Genomic DNA, 23,740 nt, shown 5'->3' with positions numbered 1-23,740 from the left:
ATATAGAGATTCCCAATGTGCGAAAATTCCTGATGATATCATAATTTTAAGACGCTCTTCTGCGTAACTATTCCGAACCGGAAAAAACGTCCAACCTCTAATTTCAGTAAAGAAATCATCATCACCATTAACATATCTTCTCCGTTTTTGATTATCATTGAGGAAATTTGTGATTGTCGCAATATTTTCCTTTGAATCCATCAATGCCACTTTTCCACAGCTCGCCAATTTTCTTGCTATTTCGAAAGTGTCCCCAGTGTTGTATTCTATTGGTTGGATGGGATAATCCTGTAACGCACTTTTATTGTACACTGGCGGTGTACCTACACGATATGCAAATATTCCGGGCCTCATATTCTCGTCCAAACCGAAATAAGGTTGGAGCATGCTAAATAACCTTTTGGCAATATTCTGATGAGCTACTAGTCGCTTATAGTTCACACTTTCCAGCGATTTGCGTAGAAATCGATAGTGTAGTTTACTATAGAAGTCTTGGTAGAGAAAATGCTCTAAGGTGGGTACCTTTAGAGAATCATATTCATCTACAAGGCTGAATGGCATAAGAATTCGAAACCCCTCGACATCCATTACATTCGTCCATGGTGACTTGTAAGTTCTTGGGACAATCATTTCCATGGTAAACCAACTTTTATACCAATTCGTCAAAATCGTTCCTACCAGGAGAATCCAAACTGAAATAATGCTATAAAGTCCTATTAACTCGTGTCTACTTCTTAGAAATCTGGCCTCGTAAATACTACGAGAAAGAAGTACAGAGCTTTCCAATGTTAACCCGACTACAAGAAATATTCTATCAGAGGAAACTGTACTAGTTGAAGCACAAAAGACTCCGGTTAAAATTAGGACGACCGTGACGAAACATGTCGACAGTAGTGTCCAACTAAGTCCATCTAATGGACTAGTTAGCGCGTTAAGGATATCTGAGTTCGAACTTACTTGGTAACACGAAACATAGCTATGCTGATGCACATCATAGATTATAAAATTAAATCTCCCATAGGCCGATAGGCCATATCCTTGAATTGGTGTGATAAAATGAAGTGGCATGCAATTTGAGAAGTTATGCTCTATCATGTCCTGTAAGACCCAAAAGGACAGAAAACCATGAAACGTAGTTAAATTAGCTAGCCGACGATACTCTAAAGTAGAATGTTGAATTGGTCCGATATCTGTGTGACCAAAAAGCTTGCGAACGTTAACTTTATGCGCGCTTCCAAAACTTGCGTACGACGCCCAAAAGTACTTGTTTAGATTGGACACATTTTTCTCTGTTGCAATTAAATGTTTAAAACAATCCGATGGTAAGCAATCAATTTGATACCATTGTTCAGAGCTTCCCATCCCAACTGTTGGGTTCTTAATATAGTAAATATTATAATAATGCATCTTTAACTTTGGACCATTATTAATCACGTGAGTTATATCCACTATAATAACTTCTCTTTGCCTGAGACGAGATGAAACTTGCTCAGATTTTACGTACGTTTGAATAACATCCGGTACAGCTGTGACCAAAATGAAATACTGTGACCATACATTTGCCTCCATGAATGGTTGGTGACTAATGAAATCTGGGTGATGTCTATTCAAAGTCAAGTATTCGTTTTCGGGAAGAATGGTAAAAGTTGCCCAACAGTGTGGCACGGAATTTCGCCGCATTTGTTTAGAAAATTTACGTACAATTACTACTCCAGGGGCCAAAGATATTTTTGTGTCGTAACTTAGCAAAATAATTGGTCCGGATGAAGGTCTCATGATAGTGTCCCAAACCAAATTCTTGTTTATGAAAATCATCGTAGTGCAGTTTTGAAATGGGTAGAGATAGTTAAGATGATAAACTTGAGCTTGAATTGAGCCTATAGGAGCTTGGTTAATGGTATCCCTTTGTTCACCATTAATTCCACAAATTATGGCAAGTTGGATAAAAATGTGTACAAAAGGACATAACAAATGAAGTGAGGCCATTCTAAGACCCTAGAAGGTAGCTTATACAATATAATATTTAGTTAATTGTTGATAATGTATGGTACTTGTTTATTAAGATAATTGTTTGAGTTTTAATGAATTTCACTACATCTCGGCAAATATTAAGGCGTATAAGCTCTACCATACTTCAATTATAAATAGTATTGAATTTCATTTGCGCTCAGAGTGTGAGTTAATTTGAGTTAACTTTCTCCATGTGTGAGTTTGTGTTCGTCAGTGTGAGTTAATGTCGATTTTGCCATTGTTCTTTACTAGAAATATCTCGCAAGAGTGGCAGCATTAAACAGTTTCGTTTTGCTGTTCGATGATTATATGTTGGAGGATGTATGTATGTAGATATCTATTCATAAAATGGTTAATCATTTAATTGTCAGCAACCTTTGGACTAATTCGATATCTTTAAGGGGTAGTGGAATAAAGTTACAAAGTTTTCGGCCAGTAATCATTTCCGCGGATAGTTGGAAATAATGCAGAAAAAGAAAAGTATGCAATTACTGTAATAGATTTAATTTAGGTCTTCCTGCATTCAAAATGATTTGGCATGGAATAATTTTTTATGATTAAAAGAACTTGGAAACTCTGAAAAAAAAACCTTTGTCAAATTATTGTTCGTACGTATGCATGTATATGCATGTGTATATGCACGGGTAATTCTACGTGATTTGGATGATTATATATTTATTCACTCTTTGAAACATGGTAAATGTATATGTAGTCAGGCAGGTATTGATTGATGAATTCTATAGTTTTCTGCCGTTTGGTATTAAAATGATTATTGAAGGTACTTACATTTGTATCAGTACATTTTATTTGTATCCATTTTTGTACGATTGCACTCAAAAATTTTTAAGGTCTGGGTATCAGTATTCAGTACGGTCGTGGTGCAATTCTTGATTTGCAATTTTGGCACGTATTTTCAAAAAGTGAGTGAAAATTTGTTGTAAAATTACAAAGGGTTACACAAGCCAGGAACATGGAGGAGAATATTGTATTATCTAACAGTCTGGAGCCAGTCAAATACATGTCTGCTTGTCTGCGTGGGCGTGACATTTTAATCTGGAGAACCGTAAGGGTTTTCAAAAATGAATTGAAATTTGTTTTTCCAAATATTTTAGAAAACTCCATCCAGACTGTTTTCACGTCGGCATCTTTAAACTTTTGTGGCATTTTAATTAAAAGTTTAATTAACCAAATTCATTCATTAATAATCTTTGTTACTAAATTAAGCATTTAAAAAATTTTCATACCCCTCGAAATCCACAATTTGCATATTTATATAAACACAGTTTCATCTTAACAATAGAATTAAAAGGTAAGCAAAATATATACATAATTGTATATGGAATTATTCAAGGCAAATAAGTATGTGCATAAATATGTATTATCCAAATGAAAATTTTCTTAACAATAAGCACACGCATTTTTACACAGTTCTTAAGAAAAACTTTTTCCTCGAGTCAAAAAGTTGCATCGGTTCAGTCATCGTGAGGTTGCCACTGACCACGTTTCTCTGCAAGGCAGCCAGACTCGCAAAAGGCTTGTGTTCCAATCAAGTTAAATCCATAGTTATATAATATAAGTAGAGGGAGTAGGATTGGTCTTTGTTCGGTGGAAATGCAAGTCACGTGATGTTTACATTTTTTATAAAATGTAAACATTCCCACTATCGCCACCTGCGATCACTACTCTGCACTCTCCAGCAGCACCAGTCGTTCACTATGGGTGAGACTGGAGTAAGTTGGTTCACACCAGCCAGCAGTACCGTCAGAGCCACCAAACGACGGTATGTGTAAGCTCCACAATGTATTTTTTTAATGTTGCCACATTGCCAGTGTTTGGTGGCTCTAATGCATGCTATTTTGGATCACCCAATCCATTTACGTAGGCCTGTCAGGCCTTGGTTAAATCCCACTTTATAAATGCATCGCATCGCCAAGTCACCAGCTTTTTCCGTACATAAATATGCATGCTCAGGCTAAATTTTTTCATTTTCTAGCCACCAATTTTGCATTTGCGTGTCAATTTCTCATTAACCATTTGATTTACTTATGTACATAGTGGGGTCATAAGTTCCCGTGAATGCATTTCCGGTGATACATCCCAAAGTATTTGAGCTATCTGTTTGAAATTTTTATGGATTAACAAGGTATTAATATTGTTTAAAATCATGACTTCTTTTTCAAGATTTCGTCCACGGGCTTTAAGACAAGACATAACTCGTGACGGCCACTGCTCGATCGTGGTACGCGCCAATTTTCGTGCCAAAAGTATTTCACACTTTTCACCGTTGGCGAAAAATTTAATAGAAGAAATGGCCAGATATTTGTTCTACGGAAGTCTGACATCCGTTTAAGTATTCGGAAGTCAATACGAAGTCGTCACCGTGGTGTGAATGGGAGCAAGTTGCCTGGAGAAAGGAAATCTCTGTTTTTTACCGCAAAGGGTAAAAGTTGAAGCCAATAATTATTTTCAGAGTGTCCTAGAGCCAAACGTTAATAATCTGCACCCTGGACCCTCCGAAAATCAACATTGGACCTTTCAACAAAACTCAGCTCCTGCGCAAGGTCAAAAATTGTCCAAAAATGTCTTCACACGAATTTTCATTACTTTTTTTATCCGGAGAGCGGTGCTCAGCATCTGCAGACCTTAATCCCCTAAATTATGACTGGTGGTCAAAATTATAGATGCAAGTATGCTCTAAATCTCACCCAAGTGTGGAAGGCCTGAGGTCACACTTACTGAAGATCTGGGCGCTTTTCCCTCTAAATCCATGCGTGCCGCGATCGAGCAGTTTCCGTCACGACTTATGTCTTTTGTACAAGCCCGAGGAGGAAATTGTGAAAAAGAAGTTATGATTTATAAACTAGATTAATACCTTGTTCATCCACAAAAATTTCTATCAGATAGCTTTAGTACTTTACGATTTATCACCGGAAATGCATTCACGGGAACTTATGGTCGGACTGTGTACATAGAAGAAAATAGTCATTTTGTAGGAAATGGTGTAACTCGGGAGGGAGCTAAAAGTTGTCTGGAAAAATTGTGGTCACGGTGTATCTAGGAAGATGAAAATTGTAGTTTCGCAATAATAAGATGCAAACACAAGTCAATGTATTCATTTTATTCATAATATACATATTTACATTTTTTCTGGTTTTTGGCTTTCTGACTCAAAAAAGCCAAAAACCAGAAAAAGTGTAAATATGCATTCATTTGCATATGTAAATTAAATAACTCAGCATAAACGTATCATTTTAATTAGAATACGTTCCATGACGAATACGTTCCATGACGAATACGTTCCATACGAAATCAATTAATAATTGATTTTGTACGTATTTATATACAATTTTACTTGAAGTAAAATTGTCTCTGATGCTGCTACTGCGAGTTATAAATACGTTTTTATTTATCCAGAAAACGTTCTGTCCAAATATGGATGTGGAGGAGATTGCATGTTTCTATCTGTCACTATAAGTCCGTTCATTCAAAAATAAATATGTATGTACATAAGTGTACATCTTGGGACCCACTTTACTCAGAATATATGTAAGTAGAACAAAAAGTAGGAATATCTGTACTTACATACATATGTAAATACACCAGAATTTTGGATGCGTGCATACTCATTTTGAAAACACTAGTTTTTTAACCCTTTCACCAGAAGTGGATACAATTTTGAATAAAAAATATTACTATCGTTTCCTCAGAATTCTTTTAAACTAAAGCGAGTAATGAACACTACATACATGACGATTTTGTAACATATTATTTTACAAGTATAAAACTTGAGGTTAAAATGAAGCAGTTTACTAATGCTTAAATGGAAATATTCAGGTACTAGGGAACCCTTTGCTTAGAATGGTCCCTTTTCTGAAAAGGGATATTTACAAGGACACGAAATACATGCATATGTAATTGTAAAGGGACATATTTATTTGACCATCTACAAGAAAAGTTCACTTGTTTGGTTCAGTTTAGTGGATACATTTTTACCATTCAGTCGTTTCTTACTCTTCATGCAGTCCATAAGTTCGCTTAAGAAAATTAACAAACATTTCATCCAAATCCAAATTAATATTAGAGGTAAGTTCTTTTTTTATAAATTCATACATAAATACATACGTGTCAATAATTTATTAATTAAACGGAATCCAGTCTTTCTAATAAGTACGTATGTACATATTTACATCCACCTAGATCCAAGCTAAATGACGTGTTTTATTTCCTAGATTCTTAGCATATTGCAGAATAAAAATTTCAAAATCCATGCGTTATTTCGTAACAACACATTTACATTTTTTTAACAGTGTCCTTCAAACCTGCGAAGCAAACCGACAAATAAATACTAATTATTTGCTCACTAATTATCAAACCATGGGTGCCAGCAGCTCAAAAGATGACAACTCTTCGACACCCGACGAGATAACAAAACCCACCGACTGGGCAACTTTAGACGAACATTGTTGGAATTTCGCACAATTCGATCTCCTCGAGACGGACGGTGGTTGGTCTGGAAATCACTGGCTCATGTACCTCGGCGAAGGATGGGTCGTCCATGTCACCTTCTGCGCAAACTACATGTCCGGAATTGTACGAATTCAGCGGGTGAACAACGCTATAAAGAGGGAGACTAAAATCCGTGTCAACAATCACCAAAAAGAGGCGAACACCAATGGTTACAAAATGCGTCCTGAAGCGGAAATCTGGCACGTGCTTCGACAAGAATTCCGACATCGGGACCCAACTACGTGGAAACTCCGTGAAATGCAAAGATTTGTCAGGTTTGACTTGAAAAATTCGAATTGCGAGCATTACGTGACAAATTGGAGGTACGGGACGGGATTCAGTCTACAGGCAAGTGATATTGTCTAATTCATGCCTCCACAAATTATTTCCTTGGCCCAAACAAGGGAGACCTTCCATCGGACGCTGTTTGATTTTGAGCAGACCAGTTTTAATCAATTGCAAATTAATATGAAATTTTCAACATTTGCAACCTCCAAATGCGCAGGTTTCACGGAGATATTTGAATCCGAAAAGAAAAAAAACTTTCAACTTGAAGGGCCCGTTCTCTCCTCTTCGGATACAAATATCCCTGTGAACCCTGCCCATCTGGGTATACCATTCTTTACAAATTCCATTAATTAATTCACATTCATAAATTACAAATTATTCATAAATTAATTCTCTTTGTGATCGAGTAACACCGATTTGCTCAAAATTGGAGAGCATAGGTTCGGAAACCTCAATTAGATTTAAATAAATAAGATTTGACATTTCTCCCTTACAGACGGAGGATTGGGGTAACATGCTTGGAGGGAAGATTAAGAGTGGAATTGCGGATTTGGTATACGACAACAAATTCATAGCAAAATTAGTGTATCGCGAATTGACCAGTTCGTCCATGTAAAACCGTGACCTACAATGAACCTCTCGTCGTCGAAACGTTGATCGTAAATAGGAATATTAAAGCGTGCGAATAAATTGTTTTTCACTGTCAAAATTTGTCGGCGGAATATTTTCGTATAAATAATTTACAAATAATATGCAACATATTAATAATTAGCACATTACACTGTAAAGCACCCGGTAGAGTCACAAATATACTCAAAATACCTTGATTAATTTGTGTGTAAACACAAAGTACGTTTTTGTGTTCAAAACACAATGGTATTTAAAATACATATGTATATTGACCATCGTGGGAAAATAGATCGGTGTTTTTAGTAGATTTGCGTAGTCAAAATTTTTGCGAACCTCCGCACCACACAATTTTTTTGCTCTTAACAAGTTGGCTATATGATTTGCGATCCGCAATAAGATGTTCCGTGAGTACTCCTCGGTTTAAACTTTCCATCCACCCAAAATAGCTTCGGGGCGAGCACGTCGATTATATGAAAAAATCCGCAGCTCCAGATTATATGAAAAAAGGCGTCCAGGCACGACGTTCAAAAAATATATTAGGGGAGAAGCCGAATTATCCTATTATTTATCTAATACAGCTTATTTCATTTTGACGTAGAACTCATTCAATTCCCCAAATTCTTGGCACGAATTGAATAATTTGAACGCAAAAATAAAATAAACCGGTGTTAAATAATAATTATATTTACATGTGAGATTTGAGGGCGTTTGAGGTTAATGTAGTTAAAATATTTTCGCCCTAGATTTATATGACTTTTTGTGCTTATGAAATCATTTAGGTGTGGCCAAATACTTCTCCATCAACCTATATCCTCTAAACCATCCTACTTCCACAAGAAAAATAAGGATACAGACCACCAAACAAATTCCACAAACATGCAGTCCCGCCGCAACCTTAGAATTTAAGTCTAACCTTGTTACAGAATCTAGTTTAGGTTGGGTCCAACTGGCATAATGGTGAAACAACCTGTCAGGGTTCAGTAGGCTATATAGAGTCTTCAAATATTTAAAAATCCCGGACGACATCAGTACTTTAACCCGTTTGGCACCATAACTCTCCCGAACTGGATGAATCGACCAGCCATTCATTGCAGTAAAGAACACATCTTCATGACCACTCAGATATATTAGATGGTCAGAATTATCGTTGAGAAAAGGTGTCAAGCCTGTAATATGATCTTCTGTATCAACTAGCGCAATTTTCCCGCAAGTCGACAAATTTTTTATTAATGCAACATGATCCTTGTATGATATTGGCTGTATCGGGAATTCCCTGAGTATACTGGTATTATATTGCGTTTCTCGATTCGGGTGAAATCCAAATGTTCCATTAAAATAATTCTTGCCATCAGTGCCTACCCCAAAGTATGGTAGAAGACTTTTAATCAGACGATTCGCTGTCTTAATATATCCATTCAGTCGCGGATACTCACGTCCCAACTGCGCGACTTTGCTTGATTGGAGAAGAATGTCTTGATAAAAATACATATATCGGTTATACTCGCTTAAGTTGGCAGATTGAAGGTCTTGTTCATCCAGGAGGTCAAATGGCATTAGAATTTTAATTTCTTCGACATTCATCACACTATTCCATGGGGATTGGTACATCTTTGGAACAATCATTTCCAGGGTGAAGTAAGTTTTGTAGAAGTTTGAAAGCAGAGTGCCCCCGAGCAAGGCCAAAGTTGTGATGAGAGTACATACACCCACGCGATATTTGATGGATTTATAGGTAGACAAGTATCCCAATACAGAATTTTCTAGACATATTCCAACAGTTAAGAGTATACCCCTGGATATGAAGTTGTCCAGTGAAGCAATCAAAAGTACGATCACTGCGATTAGGCTTGCAAGGATGCACAGCCAAACTCCAATATCGTATGGGGCCATTAGTTCCGATAAAATGACAGAGTTTGTCCATTTGACTTGATAACACGACAAATAACTGAACTTTTGTATGTCATGCGCAACAAAAATTAGCCCAAGAAACTTATACGTGGGCCTCTTCATAATTGGAGGGATGCTGTGACGTGGGTCAAACTTTAAATAGTCGTGTTTCATCATGTCCTCTAATAACCAAAAAGCAACGAAACCGTTAAAACTTGTTAAATTTGCGATGTAACGATAACGCACGCTTGGGACGACTTGTTCCACCATTTTAAATAGTTGATGAATGTGGCATCTTTTTATCAACGGTTCGCATGGCATACCAAAAGTATTTGTTTAGTGTTGAAACATTTCTTGAAACTATTTCAATTTGGGGTAAGCATTTGTTGGGCAAACATTATATGTGGTACCATTGTTGAGATGATTCCATTCCACGAATTGGTTTATCAATGTAGTAACTATTGTAATAACAAATTGAAAGATAGGATTCTGGAGGTTTTGAAGCAAGGATTAAGATTTCCCGTAAACCAAACACTTGAGAATTAATGTACTTCATATTTTTAAGATAATGTTCAATCCTCAACTTCATTTTTGTGACAAAAATAAAATATTGACGGGTCCAGAAGGGATCTATGAAGTCAGGGCCTAATCCCAGGGCCTTGTAAAAATTGGGCTCATCGAACTTTATTTTTTCATTGCGCTCAGGAAAAATGGAGAACGATGCCCAGCAATGTGGCGAAGGGTTTCTTCTTCGTTGTAAAGAAAATTTGGCTTCAGTAATTAGTCTACGATTCAAACCATACAGCTCGAGGACAATGGGGGGCAGGTCTTCCCTTTGAATGGCAGAAGTAGTCTTTGCTGGTATTTTGACTATGATGGTACAGTTTTGAAATGGTTCAAAATAATTAGCAATGTTCATATCCTTGAGTTTATTTTCTTCATCAGAACCTAATCTTCCAATTCCAAGTGGATATACTGCATGGGCAAGAATAATTGTCCAAACACAAATATGTTGAGGTTTTCTGCTGATAAACATTTTTGCTTAATTGGTTGGTAAATTTTTGCCAAAGGAATGATTAATATTACTCTATTTATCGCTAATGGTGCTATCAAGAATGATATTTGAGACCTTCATTTATCCAATCAGCTACATATCAATGTCGTGGGCGGACCAAGGTTAAACTCCGACGTTTTGAAACGATGGCAAGTTTATATCACGTGTTCACTTTGGTACCGTAAAAATCGAGTAATAGTCGGAGGCTACTACATACTACAACCTCGTTGGCTAACATCCGGCTGTTTATTGTTTCTGCGGGCATACAATTTTAGTATCGTTAAGACTTGTAAAATTATGAAAATGAAAACGACAACAATTTTACATACCACGGCAATTAATCGATCAACGGTGGCTATTGAAGTTTTTATGCTACGTTGTCAGATAGTTGAAGTAATAAAGAAAGAAAAGCGTGTATGAAATTACTGTAATAGATTTAATTTAGTTCTTCCTGCACTCAAAACGATTTGTGTGGGATAATTTCTTCGGAACTGGTAAATTCTAAATAAAACATGGGTCAAATTATTTTTCACATTCATGTATAATTTATGTACAAAAGCAGGAGTAATTCTGTGGTTTGGATGATTATATATTTCTTCACTCTAAGAAATATGATATAGTCAGGTAGGTATTGATTTATCGATTATGTGGGATTACTCTCTCAGAAAGTATTCATCTTTAATTCTTGATTTACAATTCTGGCAGGTATGCACATTCAACATGAGAGTAAAAATTTGTTGCAAAATTACCAAGGGTTACATACAAAAGCCAGGAACATGGAGGAGATGTACTAAAATTCTGGAGGCAGTCAAATACATGGTTTTTCTGCACAGGTGTGACATTTTAATACGGAGAAACTTATGCAATAAAATATTTGTTTTCAATACATTTTCTAAAACTCTATCCGCACTGTTTTCATGTTAGCATTTCAGTTTAAATTTATGTTTAAGGATTTCAGTAATATTATTTTGATTTGTGATACTTTAAGCAAAAAAATTAAGTAGTTAAATTCATGCATATTTATTAAAAATCTTTGTAAGTAAATTTATTATTAAATTATGTACAAGCATTTAAATATTTGCATGAATCTCGAAACCCACAATTTGTATCTTTACATTTTCATCTTAACAACAGGATAAAAGGTTACGAAGAATACACATATTATATAAATTTCATAATTGTGTAAATATGTAAATATGTTAAGAATCTAGCATAGTCCCATTTATGTACATATTCACCGTACTATACATACTCCGGTCAGTAATGAATTAATACCAGTTTTCTAACAGTGTAATTATTCAGGCCAAATAAAATATATTATCCAAACAAAAATTATCTTAACCACGAGATCAATATTTTCATTCAGTACTTAGGAAAACTTCTTATTCCTCGAGTCAAAAAGTTGCTGCGGTTCAGTCATCGTAAGGTGGCCACTGACCACGTTTCTCTGCAAGGCAGTGAGACTCGCAAAACGGCTGCTGTTTCACGCAACCCAAATTTCACTTTATAAATGCATCGCATCGCAAAGTCGTCAGCTTTCTCCGTACATATTCTCAAACTAAATACTTTCTCTATCTGCTTGTAACATATTTCATATTCACGAATCAATTTCTCATTAACCCTTTCATTGATTCGCAAAGAAGAAAGTATGTAGTCATTTTGTAAGAACTGGTTTATTTAATTCGCGAGAAAGCCAAAAGTTGTTTTTTTGGAAAATTTGTGGTCAGGAAGACAATTCTCATTTGTGGAAGGTCACCGTTTTCTCTCCGCGTCGTAAAAAATGTGTCCTCGTTTGAAGTGATTTCTCCTATATGCTAAATTTGAAATTTTTCTCCCCCAAAATTTTCATATTTCGAAATACAACGCTATCTTAAAGTCTGTACATATCGTTTATTTTTTTCAAGTTTTATTTAACTTACTGAATTCCTCCTCCCATACGATGACCACAACACAATTTTAACATCCCCGAGCAGTTAAGCATGCTTACTCCTTAAAGGGTTAGCTTTTATATGTATGTTGTGCATTATGTATCTACTAGTATCTAGTACATAATAAATAGTTTAGGGTTCTGTTCATTTATTTCGAAGTTCGTCCTTATCTTGAATAAATTCATACATATTCAAATAAAACTATTTTGGAACTTGAATATTGCTAAATTGCAAAAATATGCGTACTCATCCCCATTATATAAATTTCATTAAAGTTTTAAGTACATTCAAAAATATGTTTAATCCAAACGTCACCTGTGAACTAGTACCAGGGCAAAAAAATAAGATGCAAACACAAATGAATGTATTCATTTTAATCTGCATAAATTTTTTTCATCCAGTTTTTGGCTTTCTCGAGTAGCATTAATTTGCATATCCAAATTGTATAAGTCAGCATATTTAAATACATAAACGTACAATTTTAATACCAATACGTTCCATGGCTGTATGCTGTATTTATTATGTAAATACGTATGAAACCAATTATTAAATTATTTCGTACGTACTTACATACGTGGGTGTTTTATTATTAATTTTCAAAAGGTATGTTCCGCACTGTTTCTCGCCAAAATTTTGATGAAAGAACAAACTTCAAATACATTTAGGAGGCTGTGATTTTTTTCAGTTCTGTAGGTTAACATTAACACTAGCAATAACCCATTAAAATTTACCTCGAAAATATGCCAAAATTTACGACTTCATATCACTATCATCCGAAAACCGTTTTCCCCTGATGTCTTTCTTTAAGTTTCGAAACGAATAATAATCACTAAGGGTCAAGTCTGAACTGCACGGGGTGTGGTTTGTGCAGGTAAAGCGATTTTCGTCTGCACTATCCCTCGCAAAAAGCCAGGTATGAGGAGGAGCGTTGTCGTCTAAAAAAAGGCCAACTCTATATTTTGACCCCACGTTTCTTTTCAACCGGAGGACGCAGCTCCTTCTGGGTACCTGCATACGCGGCCCCATTTATTGTCGTATTTCCAGCAATAAATTTTATAAGGAGGGGACCTTTGATATCCTTGAAAATGGTCATCATCAATTTTTTGTCAGATTTTTGCACTTTTCAATTCTCGGGCGGTGGCAACCCCTCCTGCTTCCATTGAGGGAATTATTATTTGGTCACCGGGTCATAATAGTAAACTCAGGTACCATATTTAGCTAATAAAATATTGAGCAGGTTCAAGTCTTCATTTAATAGGTTAAAATTGGCATTGCAAAAGTCGACTCGATCATGTTTTTGAGATGCCGAAAGCAATTTTCGTACCCAACGGACGGAATCGATTTTCAGACCTAAGTCTTCAGTTAACATGGAACAAATTGCTGGTTTTGGAACACCCATCTCATCTGCTAGATAGGACAGTTTCAATCGCGGATCTCTCATTATTGGTTCTTCTAGTTTCCGGAGCCTTTCTGTGGAAGAAACGGATTTTGAGCGTCCTGGCGACTTTTTGCCCGAGACCTCGTTTCGCCATCATTTAAAATTATTAACCCAATTGAATTTGTGTTTTGTGTTGGGCAGTTTTCATCGTAAATTTTAAGCATTCAATCATAAATCTGCGACACGTATTGCCCATCCAGCATTAAAAATTAAATCATACTACGATATTTAATTTGCAAATCTAGCATTTTTTCCGTCGAGGTAAAGTTTGCCGATTTATTGCTAGTGTTTATGCTAACCCGCAGAGCTGAAAAAAATCACAGCCTCCTAAATGTATTTGAAGTTTGTTCTTTCATCAAAATTTTGGTGAGAAACAGTGCGGAACATACCTTTTGAAAATTAATAATAAAACACCTACGTACTTATGTAATACAGACAATTTTACTTAAAGTAAAATGATCTGTTCTGCTGCTACTGAGAGTTATACATAAATATTTATCGGATTTATTTTATACCATCCAACGAAAATATGGTTTATTCCAACCAAAATTAATAAATTCGCCAATCATGAAATGAGCAACCAATTGACTTATTTTACAACAATTTTCATTAAAATTTCCAACGAAATAATTTCCTCAAAAACAAGCTTGTAAGTTGTCTGTCTGTCCGTCCGTCTGTTAAAGATTTTTTGCATCAATTGATGCTAATTATAAATTCCCATGTCCATTATTGAATAACTTAGTCTCAACATTGGTATCGAACAATTCATGACGTAAATGATGCGAATCATTTCGGAAAATTGTTGGAGAAATGACTACAAGTTTTTAATAAAGTGAAGAAAGCATTTCATGCATTCTTCACAAATATCGAAATTATGTCAAAATTAGATATTTACTTTACCGCATTATTCTACCGAATTAGTGATGGTAATGAATGGTGAATATCCATAATATATCCATATAATATCGATAACATGATAGGCAGAGTGGGCTAATAAGATATGTAAAACATCTATGATTTGGATGGATGCTTTTACATTTTCGTTGGAAAGAAAAATTAAACCCGTTGCACATTGCATTATTGGCGATATCATTAATTTTGTTTGGATAAAACTGTATTTTCGTTGGACCGTTTAATTGGCACCCAATATTTATCCAGCAAACGTTTTGTCAAAATGTGGATAAGGAAGAGATTGTGTGTGTGTGTCTGTTTCTGTAAGTTCCTTCATACAAAAATAAATATGTATGTATGTAAATATAAATACATTTTGAGACCCACTTTACCCAGAACATAAGTAGCAGATAAAGTTAGGAATATGTACATAAATACATATGTAAATACTCTACAGAATTTTGGATGCGTGCATGCACATTTTTAAAACACAAGTTGTTTAAAACTTTCCCCAGATTTGGAAAAAAATGAATCGAAAATGTTACTATCTTTTCCTCTCAATTTTTTTAAACTCATGCGAGCAATGAACCCTACATAACGATATTGTATATGCATATTATTTTACAAATATAAGACTTGGGGTTAAAATGGAGCAGTTTACCTATACTATTTACAAGGACACGAAATATGTACATGCATATGTAATTGTAAAGTGAGCATACTTGACCCTCTACTACAAGAAAAGTTCACTTCTTTGGTTCAGTTTGCTGGATTAATTTACCATTCAGTCGTTTCTTACTCTTCTTGCCCTCGACAACCCAGATAACAGGTCGCTATGAATTCGCTTAGAGAATTCGCAGAGAATGTCGCGTTAAAACAGAGAACTCGAATTCTCTCAGATTTCGTTATTATTCTCGTATCGAATTCGCATCGAATTCGGTAATTATTCGTACCTAAATTCGATATTACGCTCATTTCAGAATTCGTAACGAATTAGACTCGAATTCTCAGAGAATTCTTCTATCGAATTCGAAACGACTTCACTATGAATTCTTAAACGAATTCGCTGTTATTGTAGTTAGGAATTCTCCCCGATTTCGATAGGAATTCTTCTTACAGGAATAGGAGACTATATACTGTTCGCCTTAAATCTCGAATTCGTAAATAATCCTTAGAGAATTCACTGTGATTTCTCTCTTTCACGCTGTTATTATATTTTTAAGTAATTTTAGCTGCCACATTCAAATCTTTCCTCATGGGAAGGAGACGACTTTTTCAGTTGAGTGCTCGCCAAAAAAGAAGACTTGTAAAAAGACGAAGAGAAATTTTTGAGGAAAATTTAAATAGTGACCTAGTCCAGGCCGAAGGGGAAAACATTTATTTAGAACAAGTGTTCGAAGAAGATCTGGAAGAAATTGAAGTCGGAAGTAACACGAGTGAAGGAAGTTCAACTGAAACAATTAGCTCAGAAAGCGAAGGTGAAATTGATACTTTCGATATTACATATAGTATCCAAAATTGGTCCCTTGAATTTAAAATTCCTCATAATGCAATCTCATTATGCAACACTCTAAAACATTTTAAAAATATGTTAATCTCAGATGCGGTAGCAGCTCACCCTAGGACTCCAAATTTTCCAGACGAGGGCACAGTTGACGAAGAAATACACAAATCTCTTAAGAACGTCGCAGATAGAGTTGGGAAGCGTATGAGGTACAAATATATACAATCGATAATAACTGTTGGAAAAGATTTTAGAAATAACATTAGTATATTTTCAATAGGAAGTGACTTAACATCGCGGCCAATTTCACTACCAGGGTCATCTGATTATTCAACTTATGTTTATTTTTTATGTATGTATGTTTTATGTATTTTTTATGTTTATGTTCAGTTATGTATATTACATGATATTTAGAATAAATAAAATAAACTATAAGCTGGATTAACTCGAAATATAGGAGAAATCGTATCGATTTATTACTTAATTCGCAGTGAATTCGTATAGAAGTCGCATTAAATTCGTGGAGAAGTCGCATTGAATTCGTTTAGAAATCGTTATGAACTCCTACATATTCATCGAATTCAAGACGAAATCGCGAAGACTTACCGGCGAAATCGATATACGATTCTCCATCGATTCTCTGTCGAATCGGCGGACATTTCCCTTCGATATCTCCTCGAATTTATCTCGAAAGTTGGAAATTCGAGGCGAATTTGATATCGATATCAAAGCGAATGTAATATCGAAACATAAGAGAATTCAGAGCGAATTGTTATCTGGGAGTTTGTTGAAGAGAATTATTAAACATTTCATCAAAGTCCAAACTTAACATTAGTGGTAAGTTCTTCTTATTCAGTAAATATGTAAGTGTCAATAACTTGTTAATTAAATGTAATCCAGTATTTTTAATGCATTCACTCAGCTCAATTACATAAGTGATTTATTTTCCAATTTTTGATCATAATTCAAAATAAAATTTCTTATACATATTTAGACGTTTCATAATATTTTTTTAAAACAGTGACCTACAAATTCTAAGTAATTAGTTGCCCACTAATTATTCCACCATGGGTGCCAGCAGCTCAAAAAATACCTCTTCCCCCACCGACGAGATCACAAAACCCACCGACTGGGCCACTTTAGACGAACATTGTTGGAATTTCGCACAATTCGATCTCCTCGAGACGGACGGTGGTTGGTCTGGAAATCACTGGCTCATGTACCTCGGCGAAGGATGGGTCGTCCATGTCACCTTCTGCGCAAACTACATGTCCGGAATTGTACGAATTCAGCGGGTGAACAACGCTATAAAGAGGGAGACTAAAATCCGTGTCAACAATCACCAAAAAGAGGCGAACACCAATGGTTACAAAATGCGTCCTGAAGCCGAAATTTGGCACGTGATTCGGCAAGAATTCCAAAATCGGGACCCAACTTTGTGGAAAATCCGGGAAATGCAAAGATTTGTCAGGTTCGACTTGAAAAATGCGAATTGCGAGCATTACGCGACAAAGTGGAGGTACGGGACAGGATTTAGCCTGCAGGTAGGAAATTTAGTATTGCTTAATTTTTTCTTCCACCATTTTCTTGCTTACTTGAGTTCATAAGTACGGCGTGCTCCTAGTGGACGCTCGCATATTTTGAGCAAATTTGTGTCAATTGATCATTAATTTAATTAATAAGAAATTTTCAAAAAGCGGCGGAAGTACATATGTAATTACATCCAAAAATTACAAAATATGCTATAAATACAGGTGAGCAAAATGTAGTCAAGGTTGTGTAAAAAAGTGGTTTACACAACCAAAAGTAATAATTTATCCAACCGGTGTGCAAAAATTTGTCCAACTGGTGGATTAAATTTTACTTTTTGTACTGTGTATCAAAATCCATCCTTTCCACTCAAATTTGAGTAAATTTTGCTCATTTTTATTTAAAATACACTCTTAGAAATGGGGTTACGATTATAACGAAGAAGTAAACGTATGTGACTCTACTGCCCTGGTTATAAATTTGTCACCAATTGGTTATAAATTTATTAGCTCTGGTGACAATTTAATTCCAGGTCGGTGAAACTTTATGATTAGTCGGTGACAATTGTAACCACTCGATGACAAATTTATAACCACGGCGGTAGAGTCACATAAGTTTACTTTTTGGTCATAATCGTAACCCCATTTCTAAGAGTGTGGACGGGTTTTTCCCTTCCTCGGATTCGAATATCCCTGTCAAACGGGAGCTTTCGAAAATTGTGCCTTTTCCACGTTATGCATTAATTAAAGTTGGAATCGATTGCCACTAATTTGCTCAAAATCCGGGAACATACGCTAGGAAACCTCCCTTGTAAATAATATTTGCCCTTTAATTCTTATCCATAGACAGAGGACTGGGATCACACGCTTGGAGGGAGGATTAAGAGCGGACTTGCCGATTTCGTGTATGACCACAAATTCATTGCAAAGTTGGTTTATAAAGAAATTAGTAGTTCGTCCATGTAAACAATTAATAACTTGGTCAAAATTTGAAAGCCTGATACATAAAATAAATAAAATATTTAAAAAATATATTGAGAGGATTGGATGTTTATAAGTTTAATTTACAATTTTAGTCGTATATTTATGTAATTTTATCTTTCACACGAATTATCTAAAAAGGAAGGGCAAACGACTCCAATGTCTGGCCGGTTATTTCCCGTCCTCTTATCATGTATTTGTATGTAGTTCGTGTATGTACATTTGTATTTTTGGATTAGGTTAGGTTAGGTTACCCCGATCCAAGAAAATATTGCCAAAGTAATACCCAATCTGGATTGGTCATAAACTTTGGATTGATTTTGAATTCTGTGTGCTTCACAATTTCCTTGAAATTATCCACTGCATTTGACTTTTGACTAATTTTTACACATATACGAACTTCTTTGTGCGGTTAACTACTTAATGTATTGTTATTAAAGGTTTAGAATGCTTTGAACAATTTTCGTTTACCCACTTTTTTTGTGGATCTTGAAACTAATCCAGATTGGCCAATCCCTAATCCCCAATCCGAATCATTTTTGTCAAGTAATCTAATCTGAAACTAATCCAATCCATGAATCCATGTTTAATTCTAACACCAGAATTTTAGCGACCCATCCTCAATTTTTAATCTAACAATGGAGGCGCAAACCATGTTCAGCCTAGATTATTTTTTGACCATGTCAGTTTGGAAGAGCAAGTCTCTAGAAACAACATTTGGTTCACCACTTGCGCAGATGCGCAAAATTCAGCACGTTCTGGGCGCCACAAGTTCGCAAAAATACATGATTTTTGATGCAAGGTCCAGCGAGAGCTCATCCTCGACCTCTTTTTGCGAACTTGTGGCGCCCATAACTTGCTGAATTTTGCGCATCTGCGCAAGTGGTGAACGAAATGTTGTTTCTAGAGACCTGCTCTTCCAAACTAACATGGTCAAAAAATAATCTACGCTGAACATGGTTTGCGCCTCCATTGTAAGCAAAAAATTAACTAATCTCACAGCTCTGTAAATACTGGAGATTTAGGGACTTTTGCCTTTGAAAAAACATTTCCATTGTAGCGTAACATTTTAGCCCCCTATATTGACGTCTCTACATACACTCTGAATTCTAATCCTCTTAAGGACCAAGTACACAAATGTACTCCAGAATTTCTCAAAAATATGAGAATTTGTGGGAAAAATTTGTGCAAAAAAGTGAAGTTTTTATTGATATTTTTCTCCATAAATTTTGGAATTTTCGCTATACGAGTCAGTGTTAGAATATTAATTTTTCGTGTTCTTATTAACATCACAAAGAGCAAAGTTTACACTGGATTTAGTTTCATTTACTTAACCTCTTTAGTACTACTGATTTTCAATAAAATTTCTCTTCGGTATGTAGTAGATTTCCTGATAGCAACCAATGAAAATTTTTAAACAGTTTCCAAGGTTTGAGTTTTTTGATGAAAAACACGAAAAATCCAGTTTTTGACATTGCTCGGTATAGGGAAAATTCCAAAATTTGAGGAGAAAAATATGGAAAAAAATCTACTTTTCACCATCCAGGTTTCCACAAAATACCAAAGGAATGTTGTCTTTTTTAAAAAAAATTTGAATGTCAGGGTAATTTGTACACACATTTGTGTATTTCGTCGATATTTCTTTTGAGATTTCTTCTCTAGATAGATATTTCTTTTGGGGTCCAGAAACGCTGATGTTTCAGAAGTTAGTGCCCGATAGGTCGGCGTAGTGAAAGGTGACCAAGGCTGGTAGACACGTGACCCTGTTAAAGGACATAATTTCAAGTTTAAAATTCCCAGAATTCTCAATACATATGCACACTCTTAATAATTATGTTACCCTTTTTGGATAGTAAAGGCACTCTGAATTCTAATCCTCTTAAGGACCCAGTTTACAAACGAGTCCACCAGAATTCTAAAGAATATTATTATCTTATAGAAAACTCACAATGGAGGTCTCCCGACGTATGCTAACAGATTTAGACCAAACAAATGTCAATCGATCACAAATATGATTACTATGAAATTTGCAAATAGAACTATCTCCCTATGCATAGATTTAGCAGAGATATTTGCATAAAAAGAGAAGAAAACGCACCTCCAATTTTTCATTTTCTAAATTTGCTGCGCATTTTTCCCGCTTTGGATGCAAATATCTCCCCCAAACCTGCGCATTGGCAGATAGTTCCATTTGCAAATTTCAAATAGTAGATCTTAATTTGCAGATTTATTTGCAAATTATATTTGTGATCCATTGACACTAGTTTGGTCCAAATCTTTGAGCATGTGTTGGGACACCTCCATTTTCAGGGAGAGGATATTAATCTTTTTCACCTTCAATGATTAGAGCATGTCCGTCTATCATAGCGCGAATCCGCATTTGCGCCTTGTTTATTTTGGGAAAAATCCTAATTTTGATGGCGAATGGCCCCATCGAATCGACTTTTTGAAACAGGTCGTAACGTTTGGTAAATCCGAACCAAAAATAGTCAGCCACAGATTTCTCCTTGCCTTCTCCTGTGCAAAATATAACAAAGACATACAAACGAAAAATATGGTTACAAGAATTGTGGTCCACTTGTAGGGAGGTGTCGGCATACCATGTCATTGATAAATTGACCTATTGACATTTCAGAAATGCTCTATTTATCAAACATTTAGAATTTGTGGCAAATGTGACAAAGTTCATATTGTCGTACTTATCAATTTGTCCGTTGTATTTGTCATAAATTTCAAATTTGGCCGTCTTATTTATCGCAAATGTTCAATTTGTGTCATATTTGTCATAAATGTGTTTTCATATTGGAATTGTGCATTTGTGCTAAATTAGTTGATCACTTTGACAAATATGACAAATCTGGAATTCTGAAGAATTCTGAAGTGCATACCGTATGTCGTAATTTCAATCGACGGCGAAGTTAAATTCATCCCAGCAATATGCTTCCCTAGACTGTAAGCTAAAATTTCACTCGGCAGCGCAGTGTCCAGAAAAGTTTCTACAGAAACAATAAAAAAATGTTTAATACCAGGTTTATTGAAATATAAAATTATTATATTAAATATCGTTCGATATTTAGGGGATAAAAAATGAATTACTTGGGGGCAAAAATAAATGGGGGTTCATTTCCACAATTTAGGGGGCAAAAACCATAATGCTAGGGGGTCGTTAATTTAATCCCTTATTGAAACATTACGTCATCATGTTCTACATACGATAGGAAGTTTTAATTTTACGAAATTTTCTGTCGAATCAGATTAATTTGTCAAAATGGGATTAATTTGTCAAAATGGGATTAATTTGTCAAAATGGGATTAATTTGTCAAAATGGGATTATTTTGTCAAAATTGGATGAATTTGTCAAAATGGGATTAATTTCTCAAAATGGGATTAATTTGTCAAAATTGGATGAATTTGTCAAAATGGGATTAATTTTCCCTTTTTCGAAATCCAGGTGGGATATGAAGAACGATTCCCATATAATTAATTCCGCCATATTGCGTACTACTGCACCGGTTAATGCAAACTCGTCAAGGTTAGGGAACGTCCACATATTACGCATCAATAATGTGTGTGAATAGCTTTGAGTCCCTCATCTTACCCGTGCTTAGCTTACCTTATGCATGAGAGGTCATCCGTATATTACGTCATCAAAAATTCTCGATTTTAGCACCAACCTACCCAACATTATGGGGTAGGGAATTTTACGATGGAAAAGATAGGACGACCTATACCACCCACCCAATAAAATGATGACGTAATATACATATGCACGTTCCCGAAAGGGGAATTATTTAGAACAATTTGGATGGATGGTTTAAAATCAGCGTTTTTTTGATCACGCAATGAATGAACATTCCGTTAACAATTACTTTTACTTACTTTTCAAAAACTTAGCTATTCAAAATTTCTGGTTTGTTGCATTTTTTATATTTTCAAATTTTTTTCAAAATTTCTCCTAGCAATTTAAAATTGGAAAAAACCATTTTATGCCCACGAATTTTAAGTTTAAACGAAATGTATGTATGATGGAATCCGTATGCGAAATCTGTACTTTTCTCTCTCGCAAAAAATGTCACGGTAAGGTTGGAAATTCTCGCTCACGGATTCCGTCATAAGGTAAACATTATAAAAAATCCTGAAACACGTGTTTAATTATTTATCTAATGCTACATAATTATCTTGGTTTCCTCAAAATCGGAGCGGGACCGGTGGCGTCATCGCATTGTTAGTGCACTTTGCGCAAAATTTTCACTTTGCTAAAAAATGTATTTACAAACTCAAAAAGCAAATGGAGAAAATATTTACTTGCATTGACGAAGGTGCAAAAAATTGGTTCGCCTATTTCTAAGCGTGGAAAAATTTAAAATCGGAAATAAACATTAAACACCCTCTCATTGTTAGAAGAACTTAATAATTGGGACGTACGAATAATTGGTATAAAAATAATTTTGACATAAATAAATATCTAACAGTTCTTGGGAAAATTAAATTTGAATTTTAAATTAAAAATCGGTGCATTAAATAATTTATATACTGTAATTTTTCATACCTTTTTTTTCTGGTGCCCATGTCCGAAAATATTCTAGCCCCGCCGCTGCGAGAACTGCAGTTCAAAATTCTCGTAAGAAATTCCAGGTATGATGGATGGTTAAAAAAATCAGCTTTTTTATCACATAATAAATGAACATCCCCTTAACAATTACCTACATATTTGCCCACATCGGACAAGTAATCCGCAATCACTACGAACAGAATTCCCAAAGCCATCGGTAGCAGATTGCCAAATACGACCATCATTGCAAGATTTTCACTACTAATAAACATTAATTGTAAGTAAGTATGTTGTAAAAAGACTATTACCAGGCGGTCGCTATTCGGTAGGAAATTTGTCACCGCGCTGGTAACACATAAGCGAAACTATGTAGATTCTGGTTATATTTTTTACACTTTAAATAATTTTGAGACAAATCGTCACCAGCAGTGCTCTATTTTTGGTTACTTATTACGTGGATGATTTGTCACCAATGCAACGGGAAATAAGGCAAAAACTCGTATACCAAACACACGTGACGTCGTTATTAAAAAAATTGAAC

General features: G+C 35.3%; 3 protein-coding genes across 3 annotated transcripts; all 3 read left to right on the top strand.

Moving 5' to 3' along the window:
• Positions 1–5,939: 5,939 nt before the first annotated feature.
• LOC110860363 lies at positions 5,940–7,513 on the top strand. The gene is made up of 3 exons (XM_022109400.2): positions 5,940–6,093; positions 6,318–6,864; positions 7,301–7,513. The coding sequence occupies exons 2-3, from the start codon at positions 6,385–6,387 to the stop codon at positions 7,418–7,420; spliced, it is 600 nt and encodes a 199-aa protein (XP_021965092.1). The 5' UTR covers positions 5,940–6,093; positions 6,318–6,384; the 3' UTR covers positions 7,421–7,513.
• Positions 7,514–15,454: 7,941 nt separating this feature from the next.
• LOC118439159 lies at positions 15,455–16,471 on the top strand. Its single transcript, XM_035860240.1, has 3 exons — positions 15,455–16,110; positions 16,234–16,345; positions 16,417–16,471. Exons 1-3 carry the CDS (start codon positions 15,888–15,890, stop codon positions 16,421–16,423), a joined length of 342 nt encoding a protein of 113 aa, XP_035716133.1. The 5' UTR covers positions 15,455–15,887; the 3' UTR covers positions 16,424–16,471.
• Positions 16,472–16,545: 74 nt separating this feature from the next.
• LOC118439138 (phospholipase A and acyltransferase 1-like) lies at positions 16,546–18,631 on the top strand. Its single transcript, XM_035860187.1, has 3 exons — positions 16,546–16,973; positions 17,158–17,680; positions 18,512–18,631. Exons 2-3 carry the CDS (start codon positions 17,204–17,206, stop codon positions 18,629–18,631), a joined length of 597 nt encoding a protein of 198 aa, XP_035716080.1. The 5' UTR covers positions 16,546–16,973; positions 17,158–17,203.
• The last annotated feature ends 5,109 nt before the right edge of the window (positions 18,632–23,740 follow it).

This window comes from Folsomia candida, unplaced genomic scaffold (genome assembly GCF_002217175.1).
Source record: "Folsomia candida strain VU population unplaced genomic scaffold, ASM221717v1 Fcan01_Sc031, whole genome shotgun sequence".
In the NCBI taxonomy this organism is placed as follows: Eukaryota; Metazoa; Arthropoda; class Collembola; order Entomobryomorpha; family Isotomidae; genus Folsomia; species Folsomia candida.
The sequence above is the reverse complement of the archived record's forward strand: the minus strand, read 5'-3'. Positions and strand labels throughout refer to the sequence as shown.

What these genes read in the sequence shown, in the direction of transcription:
- LOC110860363 (XM_022109400.2), top strand. Translation starts at nt 6,385, where the DNA reads ATGGGTGCCAGCAGCTCAAAAGATGACAACTCTTCGACACCCGACGAG. An exon ending in GGACGGGATTCAGTCTACAG is followed by an intron (nt 6,865 to 7,300) that starts GCAAGTGATATT and finishes TCTCCCTTACAG; the next exon opens with ACGGAGGATTGGGGTAACAT.
- LOC118439138 (XM_035860187.1), top strand. Translation starts at nt 17,204, where the DNA reads ATGGGTGCCAGCAGCTCAAAAAATACCTCTTCCCCCACCGACGAGATC. An exon ending in GGACAGGATTTAGCCTGCAG is followed by an intron (nt 17,681 to 18,511) that starts GTAGGAAATTTA and finishes TCTTATCCATAG; the next exon opens with ACAGAGGACTGGGATCACAC.
- LOC118439159 (XM_035860240.1), top strand. Translation starts at nt 15,888, where the DNA reads ATGGGAAGGAGACGACTTTTTCAGTTGAGTGCTCGCCAAAAAAGAAGA. An exon ending in AATTAGCTCAGAAAGCGAAG is followed by an intron (nt 16,111 to 16,233) that starts GTGAAATTGATA and finishes TGTTAATCTCAG; the next exon opens with ATGCGGTAGCAGCTCACCCT.